This window comes from Penicillium concentricum (assembly GCF_028827145.1).
Source record: "Penicillium concentricum strain IBT 3081 chromosome Unknown utg000001l_segment0_segment0, whole genome shotgun sequence".
NCBI lineage: Eukaryota > Fungi > Ascomycota > Eurotiomycetes > Eurotiales > Aspergillaceae > Penicillium > Penicillium concentricum.
In genome coordinates this window covers 6,054,087-6,073,573 of record NW_026622754.1, presented here as the reverse complement: position 1 = coordinate 6,073,573, position 19,487 = coordinate 6,054,087, and the positions used below count along the sequence as shown (strand labels likewise).

The 19,487-nt window shown below is 49.8% G+C and overlaps 8 protein-coding genes across 8 annotated transcripts; 5 read left to right on the top strand and 3 right to left on the bottom strand.

Annotated features, from left to right (window-relative positions):
* Positions 1-673: 673 nt before the first annotated feature.
* N7517_002328 (uncharacterized protein) lies at positions 674-2,517 on the top strand (the record flags this gene model as incomplete). Its single annotated transcript, XM_056720058.1, has 4 exons — positions 674-838; positions 913-1,659; positions 1,689-1,858; positions 1,926-2,517. The coding sequence occupies 4 exons, from the start codon at positions 674-676 to the stop codon at positions 2,515-2,517; spliced, it is 1,674 nt and encodes a 557-aa protein (XP_056584193.1).
* A 1,288-nt stretch (positions 2,518-3,805) lies between these two features.
* N7517_002327 (allantoinase alX) lies at positions 3,806-5,372 on the top strand (the record flags this gene model as incomplete). The annotated part of the gene is made up of 2 exons (XM_056720057.1): positions 3,806-4,294; positions 4,350-5,372. 2 exons carry the CDS (start codon positions 3,806-3,808, stop codon positions 5,370-5,372), a joined length of 1,512 nt encoding a protein of 503 aa, XP_056584192.1.
* A 311-nt stretch (positions 5,373-5,683) lies between these two features.
* Positions 5,684-6,596, bottom strand: N7517_002326 (TMEM199/VMA12 family protein; the record flags this gene model as incomplete). The annotated part of the gene is made up of 2 exons (XM_056720056.1): positions 5,684-6,238; positions 6,339-6,596. The coding sequence occupies 2 exons, from the start codon at positions 6,594-6,596 to the stop codon at positions 5,684-5,686; spliced, it is 813 nt and encodes a 270-aa protein (XP_056584191.1).
* A 162-nt stretch (positions 6,597-6,758) lies between these two features.
* Positions 6,759-7,648, top strand: N7517_002325 (tubulin-binding prefolding complex subunit PAC10; the record flags this gene model as incomplete). The annotated part of the gene is made up of 4 exons (XM_056720055.1): positions 6,759-6,778; positions 6,888-7,128; positions 7,256-7,489; positions 7,550-7,648. 4 exons carry the CDS (start codon positions 6,759-6,761, stop codon positions 7,646-7,648), a joined length of 594 nt encoding a protein of 197 aa, XP_056584190.1.
* Positions 7,649-8,092: 444 nt separating this feature from the next.
* On the bottom strand, positions 8,093-12,325 carry atg26 (uncharacterized protein; the record flags this gene model as incomplete). Its single annotated transcript, XM_056720054.1, has 3 exons — positions 8,093-8,359; positions 8,424-10,991; positions 11,042-12,325. 3 exons carry the CDS (start codon positions 12,323-12,325, stop codon positions 8,093-8,095), a joined length of 4,119 nt encoding a protein of 1,372 aa, XP_056584189.1.
* Positions 12,326-13,346: 1,021 nt separating this feature from the next.
* Positions 13,347-14,342, bottom strand: N7517_002323 (DNA-directed RNA polymerase I subunit RPA34; the record flags this gene model as incomplete). The annotated part of the gene is made up of 2 exons (XM_056720053.1): positions 13,347-14,091; positions 14,146-14,342. 2 exons carry the CDS (start codon positions 14,340-14,342, stop codon positions 13,347-13,349), a joined length of 942 nt encoding a protein of 313 aa, XP_056584188.1.
* A 341-nt stretch (positions 14,343-14,683) lies between these two features.
* On the top strand, positions 14,684-17,312 carry grc3 (uncharacterized protein; the record flags this gene model as incomplete). Its single annotated transcript, XM_056720052.1, has 4 exons — positions 14,684-14,720; positions 14,778-15,304; positions 15,356-15,667; positions 15,726-17,312. 4 exons carry the CDS (start codon positions 14,684-14,686, stop codon positions 17,310-17,312), a joined length of 2,463 nt encoding a protein of 820 aa, XP_056584187.1.
* Positions 17,313-17,426: 114 nt separating this feature from the next.
* N7517_002321 (NAD/GMP synthase) lies at positions 17,427-18,803 on the top strand (the record flags this gene model as incomplete). The annotated part of the gene is made up of 6 exons (XM_056720051.1): positions 17,427-17,618; positions 17,688-17,700; positions 17,749-17,819; positions 17,988-18,180; positions 18,235-18,522; positions 18,565-18,803. The coding sequence occupies 6 exons, from the start codon at positions 17,427-17,429 to the stop codon at positions 18,801-18,803; spliced, it is 996 nt and encodes a 331-aa protein (XP_056584186.1).
* Between the last annotated feature and the right edge of the window lie 684 nt (positions 18,804-19,487).

Sequence of the window (19,487 nt, the reverse complement as noted above, 5' to 3'; positions counted from 1 at the left end):
GATTCTTCAAACCCCAGTACGACAGAGTAACTCCTTCTACGAGTATCCTGTGCAGTGTAACAGTCTCCCGGAATCCGGTCTATGCTCGGGACATTCCACTGTAGATCCATTCCTGTAAGACTGCTACAGTAAGCCTTAGCTATAACTAACATTCACTTCGAGAGAAACCTGAAAAATAGAAGTATACCAGGAAAGACTGATAAAGTGCAACTGGACATTGAGGAAGGAATTGTGTATGACATCCAACAAGTAAAGGGGGAAATGGGATCAGCAGTGATTCAGGTAGCCACCGTCATATCTGACAATGTGATATTGGAGGTGCTGTAATGTATCGTGCATAATAACGGGATCGTCAATGTATCTCAACAAATACTACTCCATAAGGAAGGTCGCATGGATTAATTGACCGGTATCTGTAAAACTCAGGTATTCGTTATCCTCGTTCTAAAGTGCACATGTGGTTTCACTGTACTGCATTATGTCGGGATCAGATATCTAGCAGTAAGGGCGAGGTACCCTGGTATGCGACGGACAATTAGCTTGGTTACGATACATATCTGTCACCTCGTCTTATGAAGATCTCTCATGGAGCTAGTTGGCGTTCCCAACAACCGACAGTCCACATTTTGCTCGCTGTCAACTGGACTGAGCAGATCATATTGCCCTCGCCTAGATGACAGTACCACAGGAGCACCAGCTGGGAGAGCCATATCTTGGTCGTTCAAACAGTCTGTTGGTTCAAATCCCAACATGGGCTGACATGGTGGCTTTTGGGCAGGGAAAGGCGCAGATGAACAATGGTTATCCAAGGTCCGTTGTGCACCCTGATATCTGTCTGGTAAGGCCCTTAGCTTTCTCTGATCCCGTTTAGCTGGGCTCCCCCGGGCTGATGATGACGATATTTGGTTCAAGCTCAGTTCCAAGATTCTGGCCAAGGTTCACGACGATATAGATTGCACCCATTCTTCACTTCTACTGTTCTCCGGTGCCCAGGCAGCGCTCTCCTGCAAGGACTATATTCTCCTGCTCTCGCAGGCTAAGGATCAGCCAACCGTCGCTGATTCGATTCGGGTGTACTGGGTGGACTTCAGTAGCTCAGTGTGTTGTGGTCACCACACTCGCTCGTCTGGGTCATTCCTTTATGCCATCCTCTACCCCAGTGCGGCGTCTCAGAATGCTCATGCGTTTTGGCAACGCGCGGGGCCAGGGATATCATCGCGGTTGGCACAGCAATGTCTGAAGGACGACTCTGGACCTCGGATCCACGCATTGACTGTTCATACCACCACCATACGGGGCATCCTTCCCGACTCTAATCCTGTGTACGAGGAACTCTGTTCTAGGATTGCAGGTTATGTGCAGCACCGGGCGGCTGAGCCGCGGATCACTAAGCAGGTCGCTGCCTCCGATGTCTTCTTATATGCCTCCGGAATGGCGGCCATCTTCCACGTGCATCAGTCCATTTTGGACTGGCGAAACGGGGAGTCCGTGAATGCTGGCCTCCTGTATGAGCCGACCCTCAGGATCCTGCAAACGAAAGGGCCAGGGTTAAGGTCCTATAACCTAGGAACGGAGGCTGACTTGAATCATCTTACTGCCCAGCTGGAGCTTGGATCAGAGGATGCTCGCGCGGGGATAGATCCTCTGCAGACGACTGAAGTGAATGTCCTAGCAACCCAATACTGCAGACAGTCGATTTACAGCGCTTACGCCGGCTGGCGGATCAACATGAAATTCTTGTCGTAGTGGACGATAGCGTCGCCAGCTTCGCCAACGTCGATCTGTTGGAAGTGGCGGATATTGTCGTCACCTCCCTGTCTAAATACTTCAGCGGGTATGCCCATTTAATGGCAAGAAGGTAAGTCAAGGGTCTTGACACGAACCGACGGACACGGGGACTGATGCTCTCATCTTCACGCGTACAGTGCGATTCTGAATCCCAATTCGACTCACTACGCCGCTCTGCAGAAACAGATGTCCGCCACGTACGAGAACAGCCTCTTCGTCGAAGATGCGATCCAGCTAGAATTCAATAGCCGGGATTTCTTAGCTCGCATGGCTCGAATCAATGATACCACGCAATACCTTGTCACCCAGCTTTTGCCTCTCGTCTCGGATCCCGCGAGCCCGCTAACGCATATTTTCTACCCATCCGTGTGCTCATCCCGTCCATACTACGAGCGTCAGATGCGTCCTCGCTGGTCTGAAAGGCCTCGCTCAGGGTATGGGGGCGTCTTCACAATGGATTTCGCCGACGTCGCAAGCTCTTCTGTCTTCTTTGACCACTTACACGTCTATAAGGGGCTCTCGTTTGGTGCGGATGTCTGCATTGCGTCGCCCTATATGCAGATGACGGGGCAGACCAGTAAGAAACAGGTGTCTGCCAATGGCACGAATGATACCATCATCCGGTTCTCCGTGGGTCTGGAGGAGGTCGAGGATATCCTGCAGCGGATCAACACCGCGCTAGATGCTGCGACCCTGGTGTATATGGCCAAGGGTCATATGTCCCCGTAGTCCTGGATGGTCGTCCAGCCAGGACAGAGCGGTTCCCCTGTTGCTTCAACCACGTTTTAAATACAGTAGCTTGTAGCTTGTTGCCCGTTCTTTATATACTTCATTGCTAGCCAGAGTCCCGAGACTACTTATGATTGATCGTCGTCCTTCCATTGAGGACATGCCATTTCTACTGGAGTTTTTCCTGATCCGCCAGCCTTGAATCCAAAATATAGAAAGAAGGTCCTCTGAGTAGACTTCTGACTAACTCCAGGGCTTTAATGCTCAGATGACGTTCAGCAGGCAAGTCATTTGGCTTACATAATAACCAGGTGATCACGAGCAGTTTTAATGATTATGTAAGACATCGAAAGTCGATCAGGGCGAGCACTACAGAAGGAAAGCTGTATGCGACGTAGATACATGTAGGTAGATTAATCAAAGCACCAAGATCTCAGCCCTGACCGGCTTATATTAGAAAGAGCGTTAACATAATGTATTATTAAGTATCTACATCGGAACATCACATTAAGCATCTGGGTGGATTACACTGTCTGACCACGGACCAGTGATGGGTGAAATACAAGCAGGCATCCGTCTTGGAAGAACGATTCCCTGAAGGTTTGGGGAGACAGACAGACCAGAGCTGTTCGCTTACCTATTCTCTTCTGCATTATCTTTGTGCTCTTCAATATTCCCATTCCTTTCAACCTCATTCTCTTCAGTATTCTCCTTCCCACCGGGATATGCAATGGTGAAATGAAATCCTCTCGGCAAAACAGGGCCATGGTCACGAGACAGCATTCTCCTTTCCGCGAGTAGTTCCTCTGAAAGTAGTTTCGATCGAGTAAGAAGAACAAGACGAGACAGTTTCGATCGAGTAATCCGATAAAGCGGGCCGTTGATAAGCGTTTGGAATTGCCCGCATTTCGGAGATGCCCGATGGCCTTATTGAATGCAAAATCGACATGCTATACTCGTGTTAACTTGTTAGAGATATCCTGGAGAAAGGGCATTGTCTCCCTCCAATCCCCAATATGGCCGTGACTATCTGGGACGGTTGGCCAGTTGAGTAATCGCAACACCGTCGGGCTCTGGAATAATATCGGCAGTGGGCCTGTGGATATACTCTGGATATTCCCTGGGATATTATGAGTGAAATCCCAATTTTACCCCAAGGCCCAGACTTTTCTTTTCAGGCGTATTTATATCTTCCCCAATCCCCTTATCTTGGAGATTTTTGCCCCCTTCTTATCTTTCTTATCTGAACATTCTTATATTCCTCTTCTCAAGTCTGGAAGATTCAAGCATGGCTGACATCTCTATTACCGTTGTGGCTTCATCGCGCGCCATTATCTCCGGCCGTTTGACTTCTGCCACTGTGGTGATCTCACGGGTAACCGGTAAGATCATCGCCGTCTTCGATTCCGTGATTCAAGCATCCGCCTTCCCTGTGGATACTCCCTATACCGACTACTCGCCTCATGTCCTGCTGCCCGGCTTAGTCGATGCGCACGTTCATTTGAACGAGCCCGGCCGCACGGAATGGGAGGGCTTCTACACAGGCACTCAAGCCGCTGCCTTTGGTGGTGTGACCACCGTCATTGACATGCCTCTCAATGCCATCCCGCCCACTACCACTGTAAACGGATTGAAAGAGAAGATCAAGGCTGCCCAGGGCCAGTGCTGGGTTGATGTCGGTTTCTATGGCGGTATCATCCCCGGCAATGCGGGAGAGCTCAAGGCCCTTGTCCAGGAGGGTGTCCGCGGCTTCAAGGGTTTCTTGATTGACAGTGGTGTAAGTGAATGACATCAGCATTGTGAATCTAATTAGTATTAACTTTCTTTAATAGGTTGATGAGTTCCCTGCTGTTGGCACAGAGGATATTAAGAAGGTCATGGCCGAGCTGGCCGATGAGCCTACAACTCTCATGTTCCACGCCGAGATGGTGCCTCCCATTACCGCATCTGTGGGTGACGAGGTTCAGACATCTGATGCACCTGCCGCTCCTGTCGGTCCCCTCGAGGCATATGCGACTTTCCTAGCCTCGAGACCCTCCTCATTCGAGACCTGCGCCATCGAAAGTATTCTGTCTTTGGCTCATCTTGCTCCCAACCTCCCCTTGCACATCGTTCACCTTTCTGCAATGGAAGCTATTCCCTTGTTGCGAGAAGCCCGCGCCAATGGTGTCAATATCACAGCCGAGACCTGCTTCCACTATCTGTCCCTGGCAGCCGAGGAAGTACGCGACGGCGACACCCGCCACAAGTGCTGCCCGCCCATCCGCTCAAAGCTCAACCAAGATAGTCTGTGGGAAGAGTTGGAGAAGCATACCGCTGATGGCGTCATCAAGACTGTCGTCTCCGATCACTCCCCCTGCACACCAGACCTGAAGATGCTCCCAGCCGATGTCCCTGGCCACTGCGCCGGCAGCAAGGACGAGAAGACTGGTGACTTCTTCTCTGCCTGGGGCGGCATTTCTTCCGTCGGACTAGGTCTGCCTATCCTTTGGACAGACCTCAGCCGCCGCAAGGGCCTGACCTCTTCGCCAGAAGATGAGAACACCAAGAACGCCCTCCAGGACGTCGTTCGTCTCTGCTGTGCCAATACTGCTGCCCAGGTTGGCTTGCAGTCGCAAAAGGGTGACCTGGTTGTCGGCTTCGATGGTGACATTTGTGTTTTCGATGACTCTGCCGAGTGGACTGTCGAGCCGAGCACTATGCTTTTCCGCAACAAGTGCTCCCCCTACCAGGGTCGTACTCTGCGCGGTATGGTCCGCGAGACCTGGTTGCGTGGTGAGCGTATCTTCAGCCGTGAACAGGGCTTCGATAGCCAATCGCCGCACGGAAAGCTGCTTCTTGAGAAACGGGTTTGAGATATTCCCTCTCTTCTTCTTTCTTTTGTCCACGCTTGGGACAAGTTGACATCTCGGCAGTGCGCCTTGCTGTCTTTTCTATATTTCTGCCACTTTACATCTCGATCTCGACCTGTGAGATCGAACCCTCTGATGAGCACTAATGATCGCACAGCATCCATACCCGTTACATTAATGACAGCGCATTGTAGCTTTAGGGATAGAATACCAAAAGCAATTGAATCTATCCAAGTCTTTTGAACATGTTAGCACATAAAAGTACATTAATATTGTCATTATCCTTAACCTCGAGAATACCATACAAATACATATCAAAGACTCACATCCTCCCCATCCCTCCCCTTCTCCCACTTCTCCCTAACCCTCCTCCTAACACCCCCATTAACCCCCTTCCCCCAAATCTCCTCCTTCTCCGTCCCAATCTCAACACCCTCATCAGCTTCATCCACCTCCCCAACAGCCCCAATAACAACCTTCCTCTCCCTAAGCGCCCTCTCCTTAACCCTCGCCCGATCCACTTTCTCAATATACGTCCAATACAAAAACGCCTCCGCAACAGCAACACTCAGCGCCGCAAACAGCCCAAGAAGAACCTTAGCCGCCTCGCTCGCCAGGATCGCCGGCGTCGGGAACCGAGTGAGCGCAGCGTACACGGCGAACCCGGTCACAATCACTGAGATGAAGACGCTAGAAACAAGCGAGATCGTCAGGGTGTCTTCTTCTACGTGGCCGTCGCTTGTGTACGGCGATGTGTGCGGATCCGCGTGGTCGGCGTTTGGTCTGTAGTTTGGGTTTAGGAGGCGGTTGTAGGATTCTTGTTCTGTTGCGGCGAGGAGGCGGGCTTTTGAGGCGAGATATTCGGCGCTCTGGATTATTTCTCCCTGTTAGATCTGATCTGGTTTGGTATGGGGTTTTATGTGGAAAGAAAGGGATGGGGTCGGATGGGGTTGTGTATAGACCACGTACGGGCTCTGGCTTCTTTGGCGGCGGAGGAACGTAGACTTTCGTGCCGCGGAGTAGGGAGCTGAGGACTGTCGGGGTGTGAGAGGCATGATCTTCATATTCTGGGTCGGTTTGGAGGTATCTGGCGAGTCTGATCAGTTGCTCGTGGGCTATTGGACCTTGTGCTTCGAGTGTGGTAGGCAGGTCTAGCTCCTCGAGGCGCGAAGCTGGAATAGCTTCGAACGCGGCGAGGATGCGCTCTGTCGTGTAAAGGAGGACCATTTGAATATCAATTCAGAACCAATTCAGAATCAAAAACAAATTAGGGCAAAGTAGAATCCATTTCATCGGGAGAGATAAAGCGGAGACAAAAAAGTGGCAGTTAAGCTCCTCCCCACATCGTCATCTTCCTCTTCCCTCTCTCTCTAACACATTCTCGCGATCATGGCGGACTCAAAGAAGAGGTAAATTCCCAATTCCTATTTTATATCTTTACACAAATCCCCTTCTAGCTTCCAGCATCCCCAACCTCAATCCCATGCCCGCATCCGCAGAAAACTAACCCCTCCACAGCACGGTAACAACACAAACCAACCCGCGCGGGATCCCCGTCGCCCCATTCATCGACAATGTCAGCGACTATGTCTCCTCCCGCGAGGAAGTCGAGCCCACCCTCCGCTCCTTCCAGGAGATGATTTCCAAGTATCAGTTCATGGAAGTGAACACGCAGCGCCGCGGCCAGGGCCTGCGCGAGAAGATCCCCGACATCAAGAAGACGCTGGAGATGGTGCGGTTCTTGCAGCTGCGCAAGGAGGTAAACATTCCCCCTGTGGCTCTGTTCATAATATCCAAGAGAAAAAGCGATTTGCGGAACGTATCCATGGACAAAAAGGACAACTTGGAAATCGAAAGGAATATCACTGACGCTCTACTTGTTCTAGTCCAACCCTGACTCAGACCTCGAGACTAACTTCGAACTCAATGATACCCTCTACGCCCGTGCTGCGATCTCACCTGCCGATGCCGAGGAGGTGTACCTCTGGCTTGGGGCGAATGTCATGTTGGCGTATCCGCTCGGCGAGGCGGAGACTATGCTGGATGAGAAGCTCAATGCTGCGGAGTCGAGCTTGCAGAACTGCGAGGAGGATCTGGAATTCTTGCGCGAGCAGATTACGGTTAGTTCGGCGAGAGGTGTGGGGTTTGGATATTGGGGCTTTTGCTAACGATCTTTGCAGACATTGGAGGTTGCCACGGCGCGTGTGTACAACTGGGATGTTGTAGAAAGACGTAAAGATAAGGCTGATGGCAAGGGTGATGAGGAAAATAAAAAATAAACGCCCTGGTGGCTGAATTTGATTTTGAAGGGATTTAATATTATAAAAATTTATGGTCTATTATCTTCCAGGTTAAATGTCAAGAAAAAAGGAAATCATAACGCAATAGAGAAACATTGAAATGAACTGGATATTAGAAGAATAAGCTCTAAACCAAATGCCATATGCATATAAAACGAAAAGAGACGCATGTCATGATTCGTGAGGCAATAGAAAATCGTGAAAAAGAAAAAAAGAAAGCGAACACCCAATTATCCCAATCATCCCGATCTTCCTCAAGCTTGAGGACGCTACCTTCACAATGAACATCTCCCAGTCCGCGCCTGTACAACATATTGTGTTGTGGACAGGACGGGGATTTGAGGATGGTGGAAAGTCTCGACAGTGCGCTGCTGTATCTCAACGAAAAACAAAATGCTAATCAATCAACTTAGGAAAACAAAATCATTGGAACATGTTGGAACCTAGCCTGTCGGCATCTGACGCAGCTCGCTCACGCATCCGCTTCGAGATGTCGAAGCCAGTTTCATCACCGACAAAGGTCCATTCTTCAATATCATCAAGGTCATCATCACCTCCATCTGGGGAGGTTTTAGCTGTAGGTGTAGGAGAGAATGGGGTGGACGAGGCAAGCGACTTTTGTCGGGCCAACGTCTTAGCGTATTCAAGGTCGCGATAGAGAGCCTGGATTGCAGTGGCCACGCCGTCTTCCTAAATAGGGAATATCAAATTAGCACTCCATCCACTTAGCCAAGATAGACTGGGAATAGCTCACATTGCGAATCTGAATGCCCAGATTCCGTGCCTTTACAATCATACGTTCGCTGTGCGTCGTCTCCCAGAGAGCTCGTGAGAAGACACTGACGTTCAATTTCTTCATGCAGATGCCGACACCTAGATCTTCCACCCGGGAGCCGAAGAAGAATTGGTCTCCGAAGAATGGCTTGACAATGGTGGGGACGCCGGCTCGTAGACTTGCGCCGGTGGTTCCTGCTCCGCCGTGGTGGGCTGCAGCATCAATCTGAGAGAAGAGCCAGTCGTGGGGTGCAGATTGAATCTGATGAATCTCTGGTGGTAGAGGTATCTCAGTCTTCGTGCTAGTCGGGTCACCAAGCCTGTCAGACCACCCCTTCGAGAGAATGCATCGGACATCTGCTTTCTGGACTGATTCGATGACAGTCCGTGTCAGGGCAGAAGGATCCGAGACCACAATAGATCCGAACCCGATATACACGAGCTTCTTGCCATCCGCTCTGGCTTGCGCAATGAAACTCGATAGTTCAATTGGAGGAGTCCAATCTGTGCCCTCATTCAAAAACCAGTAGCCGGTAATGCGAATCCAGTCCGGGTAATCGAGAGGCGGAGCCACCACGGAAGGCGAGTAATTATAAAGGAACGGGACTTTGTTCTGTTGCATCTTATCCAAGGTTGTGGCCTTCAATCCTAGCTCGTTATTTCGCCAGCGGTTCACTTGCCCCGCGATGGCCTTCCAGAAGATGTTGTCGAACATGACGTATGTGATATAGTTGTATGCTCCACCCATGCGATTCTCTGGCACTGCGAAAGCATGAGGGTAGGCCCGTGTTCTCGTCCATGGCATGGTGAAACCGCGGAAGTACGGAATCCTTAAAGCTTCTGCAATGTGAACTCCAGCCATGGCGCTCGGTGACTCGATTAGAAGGTCACTACCCTGACAACCAATCCAAGCGGACGACAAAAGATCATCGATCCATCCTCTGAATTTCAATGAAGCTTCTCTGAGGAAGGAATATGTGAACATCCCGTTCTCCACGCAAATTCGCATTAGCTCCGCAGGATCACCATCAACGGGAGCAAAGTCAATTCCGTGTTTTCTGATCCAGGGCTCAAACTCGGCGTGGGTTGCAATCTTCGGTTTGTGGCCCTCCGCAAGCAGTCCTTTGCAAAGTGCAATGTACGGTTGTACATCGCCCCGGGAGCCGATGGTCAGGCAGGTAATTCTAAGAGGCTCGGGAGGTTTGAAGTTGATAATGGAAGCGCGAGGATCGTCAAAGAACGGATGTATCTCTGATGAATCCTCAGTAGAAGTTGGAGGTGCATCGTGTTCCTCGGGGCTGTCCATTCTTGCTTCCTGGAGCATGCGATGCTCAGCCTTGGCTGCTTCAACTTCGTCTCTTTCTTCATCAGCTAGCAAGCCAGATTCCATTAGGAATTTCACAGACTCCAGATTTTGGTGCAATGTGACTGCGCAATCATCTCGTGAGTCTGCGGCATTAAACTCAAAGAAAAGCTCCTCGTGCCCACGGATGATGACAACAAGTCCATGGTATCCAAAGCGGAAGCCTTTCTCTTTTTCAACGTTCTCAATGTCTTTGAGCGGTAAAATCATTTTGGTCCGAGTACCAGGAATCAGACTGCGGAAGCAGAGTTTCTTCTGACTTATATAGATCTTGCCGTAGAGCGGGAGGACGCGATGCAAATAGGCGTAATAAGTCGCCTGCAGTCTTTCAGTAGACGGAAGAGCAAAGTGCGCACGGAAGCGGTCCCCATAATTGAATCCACCTTCGTTGTCCTCAGGGTCAACGTTCTGGTCTTCAAGCAATGGCCCTTCTCGCGCTCCATAATGCTTCTGGCCACCAATCCACATGCCGGAGACCTTTTCTATATAGCCCATTGACTCTGTTGCTAATAGTGTACTCATCTGTTTCGACCGACTCTTCAAGTATTCTGCAAAACCAGCAGCGCGTTGGAGAGGATATACGCCCGCTTTGACAAGCTCGTTCAGATGAGTGACCGAGCTCGGTCTTGAAGATTCCATTGGATTGGATTGGCCAGTGGCATATCGCGTGTCTTCTGTGGCTTCATTGCGACCTAGTGTTCCAGATGGAGAGCCTGCCGCTGCACCCAGGTCCAGCCGCGCAGACGCAGAGGGAGTCGTATCATCAGAATGTCGTCGAATGGTTTCTCCCGCATCCAATGGGCGCCTTTGCAGTGTGTACATAGTGGGTGCTTGAAAGACATCGCTTCTGTTCAGTATCTGACTGGCCGATTCAGTGGTGTCGGTCATCGACTGTACAATCGGCGATGATCCGGTCCCTTGCTCCGCAAATGAGTCCGCCGAGCCTTGATTTTCATTTCCTACACTGGAGCTTCGCTTGCGTGATGAGCCTTCCTGTCTCTGATCGGACACTCGAACGCTGCTGACTGACTGTCTCTTATGGGCAGTGCGATTTGATTCGGGTTGATGTTTGATGTCGTGTTGGCTCTGCGGCTCTTTAGTTGCGCTAGTAGCCGACGCAGCATTGACCAGGCCTTTGATATAGTTGAATGCGTCCTGGCCCGAATCAAAGAACGAGAAGAAGTACTGTGAAGTGATCAGCAATGAACATGATAACATTCCGTCCCACGACCTACCTCGTCAATTGCATATGTTTCGCTGCTGTCCAGAACTCGAATCTTGAAAGTCTCCGCAAAATCGGCCATTGGGCTCTCCTCCAGGTCAATAACATTCGCTATTGGGAATGATACTTTGACACTGTCACCCTCATTATGCGTCCGGAAGATGACTTTCTGGAGAGCCTTCACCCATTCCTTTGCACTGGTAGCACTGTCTGCTCTGAATAAATAAGTTCGCTGATCAGTGGTGACCTGAAAGTCTTTCGTATCACTGTCTTTGCGTTCTGCGAGAGATGCAGAGATCCCATATCGAAGATCGACATGTCCGCTAGGAAAATAGAGATTGGAGGGGTCTGCGTAGTATGAGAGGACATCACCCTTCAGAGCAAACCAATAGCGGTTGTATGTGGGGTTCTTCCGACCACGTTTGGATAGGTACCCCGACTTTATCGCCACGTTAGACTTCTTTGGAAGGTAGGCGTAAAAGCAGATGTGACCCTCGGTCACATACATGTAGCCTTGAAGAAGCATGCTCTGGAGTAATGAGCAAGCATACTCCACTAGAACCTTTTCAGGCTTCGGAAACTCAAACATCTTCATCAATCGTGTAGAAAGAGCGGACGCAGATGATTGCTGCTGGTCTTCCATGGGGTTGTTAGGGTTGGATGGCAAGTATGGTGTTGCCGATGTCAAGTCAAAGTGAGATTGCGCTTCAACCATGCGACTTAGAACAGGGGCTGCTCGCGGTGTCGCACTGCGAGTTCGCCTTAGAGGGGGTGCCTTGAGGATCGAGTCGCTTTGGTTTGATGACTTGTTTGCCTGTCCTTGTGAATCTAACGTGGATAGTCTCTGCAAAAGTTTATTGTCTGATCGTGCCCTTTGATGGCGACGTCCTCTTTCTTGCTGAGCAAGTGGGTTTGGTTCCGATCTCTTGCTTGGCTGGTGGAAGTCCAAGGATGGCGCAGGCGTCGGAGATGATGAGTTTCCACTAGTTTGTTCCATCCGCGGGTGCTCTTCCATCTCTCCATCACTATCACTCGATTCCTCAAACCGGGCATGGAAGTCTGATTTGGATCCAACGGCAGCAATCATGGAGAAGAGGGACTGCTGCATATAATGCACGTTGCCGTCCCGTGAACCCATACCTCGCGGCGGAGCTGTGAAATCAACTTGGGCATCATCCCCATCCTTAAATCTGTCTGGCACTCGGTCTGAAAATGGACGGTTGGACGAAGTAGGCTTCATACTTGCGCTCAACTGCCGGTCTGCCCGGCGTTTGGCATCATCTCTTAACGGTCTCATCTTTATCTCTGGTATACCGATACGATACAATCGATGCAAAATGTAGGTCAAGGACGGGAGTAAACGATGCTAGGGCGTGGTGAATCGCTAAGAACGGTCGGGCAGTCAGAAGCTCGAGCCAGGTGACAGCTCGGCGCTGATAGGACTATGAGGATCAGGTATGCACCAGTCAAATGGGAATACACATCAACCTGGACGCCAAGTGACTTTGTCATATCAAAACTTCGGTCAGGTGCTAGATCGTGATAAGGGCGAACGGTGAACAACGCACAGGATTCCAGGGTCTAGGCCGATAAGCGCTTTGAAGCTTCGACACTGGATATGGATGAAGCTGTCAAACCACACTCCAAATCATCCAAGCGCCATGGTCTATATTGCAAAGATGGAAATGGAAATAATGGAAAGCCCAGGTCTATTCAAGCGTTCATAGAAATCTTAGAATACACAAAGGGAGAAACATCACCTGGGCTCTCTCCGCATGCATGTGATCTATCCATGGATGACTCCATCGCCTTATGTCAGCTCAGTGCCTGAGGCAAAATATGTAGATCATCTCTATACAACATTTATGCGTAGGCTCTGTCTTCCTTTGTGCCTCTTAACCTATTTTCTGATCTTTCTAACTTTGGTTGGATCCTTTGATTTGGTTACTTTTGTTGATATACTTGGCCAGAAGCAGTTGATATGGCCAGGCCAAGCATCTGGGGATTGTACGGCAACTGTTGATACTAGATGCCATTCAATATTGGATGCCTAATTGATGCAAACGCCGGTCACTTGGCGTTGAAAGAAACCCTAGGATAGAGCGATATTCAAGGAGGATCTCGTCGGACTAATATTACTTGCTTCAGTCCTATGACTATCAAAAAGTATAGGCAATGGAAAAGCCAAACACATGTAATATTGTTCACATTGAAGCTGGCTATCTACCAGATCCAAGTAAAAGATAAGATTGTAAATTGTACATAGTGTTGGGGACGTCGTTAAAACAAAGCTATTTTCAAAAATCACTAACGCCAAATCATGCCTTTTCGGACTTCTTCCGCTTTTTTTCCTCCTTATCCTTGTGGGACTTCTTGGACTTCTTCCGGCTCAGACTATCATCCTCCTCCTTTTCTTGTGAGTGCTTCTTTGACTTCTTCCGAGGAAGCGCCGCTGCTTGGGGAGCTTCATCCTCAGCTTCATCGTGATCAAGCTTCCTCTTCCGTTCCTCTCCCCTGGGAATCTTGAATGAAGGCACCTCAGCCTCGGATTCCGAGTCAGATCCAAGAGTCTCTGGAGGCGCAGTGGTTGTTCCGACAGGCCGGAAGCGCATCTTCATGTTCTTCGGCTGCGGCCGGGCTGGCTTGACATATTTGCGCAATTCTGCCACTACAGCATCGGTCTTTTTCGATGTGCTTGGGAGACCGATCATTTCTTGGATGTGGTAACTTGGGACACCCTGGGCTGCTGTGCAATATTTTTGTGTCTTCTCGTCGAAAAGAAGTAGCGATTTGGTAGCGGGATCCGCCTCAGAAAGAGCCTCAACTGGAATACCGTAGTTCACACCCTCGTGGGTGATGATCGGCTCACCCTGCATGATCTTGGCCATGCATACCTCTTTGACCTTGGACAAAGGCAAAGAGGCTGGTGCTGTGAGGTGGAGGACTTGTTTGCCGCTGAGGTTGGAGAGAAGGGAGGTGGCTTTAGAGGATGGCGGGGCCTGCTTCTTTGCAGACTTGAAACCCGCGGGAGGTTTGTATGGCTGAGGACCGGAGATTACGACCCTATGGGCGCATTGATTAGTTACTACCACGGCTGGTATAGGGATGATCTCTCACCTCTTGCCTGAGCTGGAGCTGGGCTTCATTTCGTTAGAATCGTCGGAGTCGCTATCCGAGTCTGAACCTGAGTCCGAGGTTTCATCTTCACTGGATTCCTGCGCCTTCAGATTTTGCGTCATTTTTTTCTCTTTTTCAGTCACAAGCTCGGGCGAGGTCGATCTGCTCGAGCTGCTATCGCTGTCGGATGATGCCATGGCGGCTGTTCAATGTGTCGGGCAAACTCGAGGTTGAGACTAAAAACGCTTTCGCAAGGATGCGCGGCGCTTGGCAATCCCGGAATCCAGAAGATGAATGGAATTGGAAAATGGAATAATGCAAAGGATATATATGCAAAGTTTCAGCACAGCCGATTTCGCAAAATTAATTGGATCGATGTTGAGTGAGGATGCTCATGGTCCAAAGATCTTTTTTCTGCTCCGCGGGAGCACGGACCACCAGCCAACTTTTTTTGCTTATCGGCTTTGGATCGCATTATCGAGGTCGATTTTCTTTCTAGTACAAGCTCAAAGCTCGTGCGATCGAATTGTATAATATCATGGTGAAGCGGAAGGCCGAAAAACAGCAATCAGCTGGTAAGTATATCCGTGCTCTACGACACCAATTCGAAGCTCACCTTGTTGTTTCTCTAGGCCCTGTTAGCGCCGTCGCTGCTTTGGCAGCGCGCAGAGCTCGACAACAGCAAGCACAGACCGCAGATGTACCAAAGGATGCGCCGCAAACTATCATCGAGAGCGGGCCACCCTTGAAAAAATCACGACAGTCTCTCGAGGGACCTGGGGCGATTGAGACAAATGAAGAGCGTCGTAGTACACGAACAAAGGCAGCAAAGAAACAAGATGAACCATTGCCCGCAGAAACAACACCGGAGCGCCCAGTGAGAGTTACCCAGCCTCAAAAATCGGAAGTGAAGCCTGAGGCTGAGGATACTCCTAAACACCCCGAAGACGAGCAGTCTGAAAAACACCAAGTTGGGGATGCGAAAGAGATGGATGAGGATGATATTGCATCTGTTGTGGGTGATGCTGATGGCTATGAATCACCTGCAGAAACACCAGCAGAACTCCAGAATTTCCCTCTATCCAAGGCTCGTTTGAACAAAAGCAACATCGTCTACAGTGATGAGAGCACGCTTTGCATTCGCATCAAGGAACGAACGGTATGGACGAACCTTTCTGGCCATTTGGGGGTGAATACTAACTTGACTTAGAACCTGGCATTGTTGGGCCATTATGACCTCTGGGTCAAAAGAGGTGTTGTCAGTCTGATGGGTGCGAAATTACACCCATCCTCACAACTGCACAGAGTTTATGCTCCCTCCACTCACTCTTTGCCGGTCATCAAGTGTGTTGCTGGAATTGATGGTGATGCAGAAGTGGAGATCAAGTCCTGCACCAGCGGTATTTCCCGCCTCCGTGATCTTTCGCCTCTGTATCAAAGGATATGGGCTGGTGATAGCACTGCTGCAGATAAAATCACCCTGAAAGGGGCCGCAAAAGACTCCAAGCGGACTTTCTCAGTGGTATGCTATCATATTCTACTCCAGCTTGAGCTGTATTCAAAGCTAATTGACTTGACAGTTGTATACATCGGCAGATGATTCCTTAAATAGACATATCCGACCACTTCACCTCGACAAGAAATGGAGTGCATCAATGAAAGCTCTCTCACAACGTGAAGGACAACTTCGTGTTCTAATCTGTGGCCCCAAGGCATCCGGAAAGTCCACCTTCAGTCGCTACTTGTTGAATCACGTTCTCAGTCCGACACCCGAAACCGAGAATGGATATACTAATACTGATGGAGTTGCTTTCCTGGATTTAGACCCAGGGCAGCCTGAGTTTGCCCCTATGGGTCAAGTTTATCTTGCACGCTTGCGCTCTCCATTCTTCGGTCCGCCTTTCACCCACCCATCGTTGAATGATTCCCATGACGGTGAAATAGTGCGGGCACATCATATTGGCGCAGCATCGCCAAAAGAAGACCCAGATCACTATGCACTGGCCGTCATGGATCTTATGGATCAATACCGCTCGTTGCTGGAGAAGCATCCCCAATGCCCTCTGATTATCAACTACCCCGGTTGGATCTTTGGACAAGGATTAGAGGTTGCAACTTGGCTGGTCAGATCTCTCGGTCTCTCTGATGTGGTATATATGAGCGAAAAGGGCCCCTCAGAAGTTGTGGATCCGTTAGGTCTGGCTGCCCGTGAAGCTCGAGTTCCCTTGACAATCCTCCCATCTCAGCCCACTGATTTCGTGAGCCGATCAAGCGCTCAATTGCGAGCGATGCAAATCCAGTCATACTTTCATATGTCTCATCCAAATGATCTCAGCACTTCGCTTTGGTCAGATGTACCGCTATCTCGCACGAGGCCCATTACTGTGGACTATGCTGGTGCACGACAAGGTATTCTGGGCGTCATGGTCATGGGATCCCAGATTAATCCCGATCTACTGCACGAAACGCTTGAAGGTGCTATCGTAGGAGTCGTGGCAGTGGAATCGCCCAAGGCTATCATGAGTGGGATGGAAATATCACAAACACCGAATGACGAAGACCATGAGGATATTGACATGGATTCAGCAAACCCAGGCGCCGGTAATCCAGCTGAGCTTTCCATCGCTGACAGCATTGTACGAACACCCGAAGACCTTCCCTACCTCTTTGTTGGTTCCGGCAGTTGCACCCCATTGGATCCCAAGGCGTCGAACTGTCTTGGTCTGGCTTTGGTCCGTTCGATCGATACCTCTTCGCGCAAGCTTGAGCTCTCCACTCCTATTCCCTCATCTCACCTAGAAAAGGCCATCGAGCAAGGTCATGGCATTGTGCTGGTCCGTGGCCAGCTTGATAACCCGAATTGGGCTATCAGTGAAGAATACTACGCCGCTCGTGCGGCAGAGCGGCGCTACCAGCAATCGACATCAGGGCCGAGGAAAGCTGGAGACTCTGGCAGTGAACAGGCCCACGAGCTCGATCCGGCTGAGCATAGTCGAACGCTTGCACTGCTACGAGAGAGGGTCCGCCGGGCGAGCAATGTGCCTTGGATGACTGTCGTGGAAGATAACAGTCGTCACCAGCGTGAGGTCGCTGCGCGACGAGAAAAGTCACTATGGAAGTTGAGAAAGAAGGCATACCCCGGCAGCGAGAGCGAGGCAGATTACTAGCTCTCATCAAATATATAGAAAATGCACAGTCACAAATACTCCGGTTTCTATATGATATTTGGTTCAATGAGCCAAGGACTACTTCATGACTTGTTCTTATGTTTAAGTACTTCTATGGTCTCAGATACTCCTCAGGGCGGTCAGCTTCTTAAGAACTTTGCTGTCGGCATTTGCGGTGCCCAGCAGACCTGGACTATGTCCGAGTTCATCGGCCGTGAGATCATACGTATCCGCAACCTCGTTGGCCCTACCGGCCAGGTCCTAGATGCCGTATCAGGAGGCATGGACTCTACCGTTGCTGCAAAGGTATTGAATCAAATTTCTTACCACCGGGAGAAGAATGATTTTTCTAACAAGTTCCACAGCTTTTAACAGAAGCTATTCCATGGTATGCAACCCCTCCCCTAGCTAAACCATAATACACTAACACGCATAGCTGTTCTGGTGGATAATGGCTGTATGCGCCTCAATGAATGTGAAACAACAAAATTGGTGCTATCTGAGCAGGTATGAAAACCATCTTGGGGCCTTGTTCTTGATATGCCAATGATGCCAAGACATAGCACGTACATTCGCATATCATGTGAATTTGCATATCGTGTCTTTCGATGGTGTCTTTACATGTCGAGCACAAGGCCTCACCGGGAGAAATAAGCTTTTTCTAACAAGAAGCAGCTTGGTATCAACATTACCGTTGTCGATGCTAGCGAGGAGTTCTTGGACGGACTGAAGGGCGAATATGACCCCGAGAAGAAGCGCAAGTTCATTGGTGGCAAATCTATCGACGTTTTCGAAAGGGAGGCGAGAAAGATCGAGCTTCAAAGCTCCGGCAAAATGGAGTTTTTCCTCCAGGGCACCCTCTACCCTGGTAAGCCATCTACTTATATATAACTCGGTGGCCTTGAAGCTACTATCTTTCTAGACGTCATTCAGTCCATCTCATCCCAGGGTCCTTCGCAGACTATCAAGACTCACCACAATGTGGGTGGTATCGCTGAGCGGCTGATGGCCGGTCACGGCCTGAAGCTGATCGAGCCTCTATGCGAGCTCTTTAAGGATGAGGTCCGCGAGCTGGGCCGCCAGCTTATGATCTCTGATGAGCTTGTTGGCCGCCACCCCTTCCATGGCCCCGGTATTGCTATTCGTGTATTGGGTGAGGTCACTAAAGAGAAGGTCGAGATGGCCCGCAAGGCCGACCATATCTTTATTGGTATGATCCGTGAAGCCGGTCTGTACGACGATATTGGCTAAGCCTACGCCGCGCATGACCCCTCGCGCGCCGTTAGTGTCATGGGTGATAAGCGTGTGTACGCTAATATCATCCTCCTCCGCGCCATTTCCACCAAGGACTTTATGACTGCCACTCCTTACCCCTTCGCCTACGACTTCCTGACCAAGGTTGCTACCCGCATCGTCAACGAGGTCGAGGGTGTGTGCCGTGTTGCATACGACTTCACTAGCAAGCCCCCTGGTACCATTGAGATGGAGTAGATTTCCGGTATTTTCTTGGCTTAGGATTTGGTCGTGTTGCGTTGTGAGGGTTATAATTGAAATTTTTACATTGTCGATATAGATTTGGCTAAAATGATTGAATGCATGTTACCAATTCATGTGCATAGAAAGGAATCAAGTTCATTATTTCATGTTTTATTGAGAAAATTTGAACACTTTAAAATGTCAGGGAACATTGAAAGCGCTTCAGTATGACGAATACTAGCGACGCCTTTGTCAATATTATAAACTCAAGGTTTGCCGTCACCGCGTTAATGATGTTCATAAACAGAACGACCAAGGCTGCTTCCTAATTCTCAAACACTCAAAGTTTGAGACAGCGGGACTACTAACCCTATATGTTTGACGCTGCACTGACAATAGCTGCGCTAGTGGTCAATAGGAAGACGAACTGTAGAGTAGGTATATGCGACTAAATATGTTAGAGAGGCTAGGCTAGCACTGTTAATAGCAGGAAGACCAAGCTAGCCTAGAAGTATTGCACGGTGGTGGCCGAAAAGTAGTTTTGAATACTCTGGGGCGAATTAGACCCGTCATGCAGATTACCAGGGGTTGTCTACCGAGGGGGATACAGGGAAAGTTATAGTCTTTATGGCATGCGTGGAGTTGTACAATGAGATCGATATGAAGGCATGGTAGAGTCCCGATCCGATATAAAGGAGG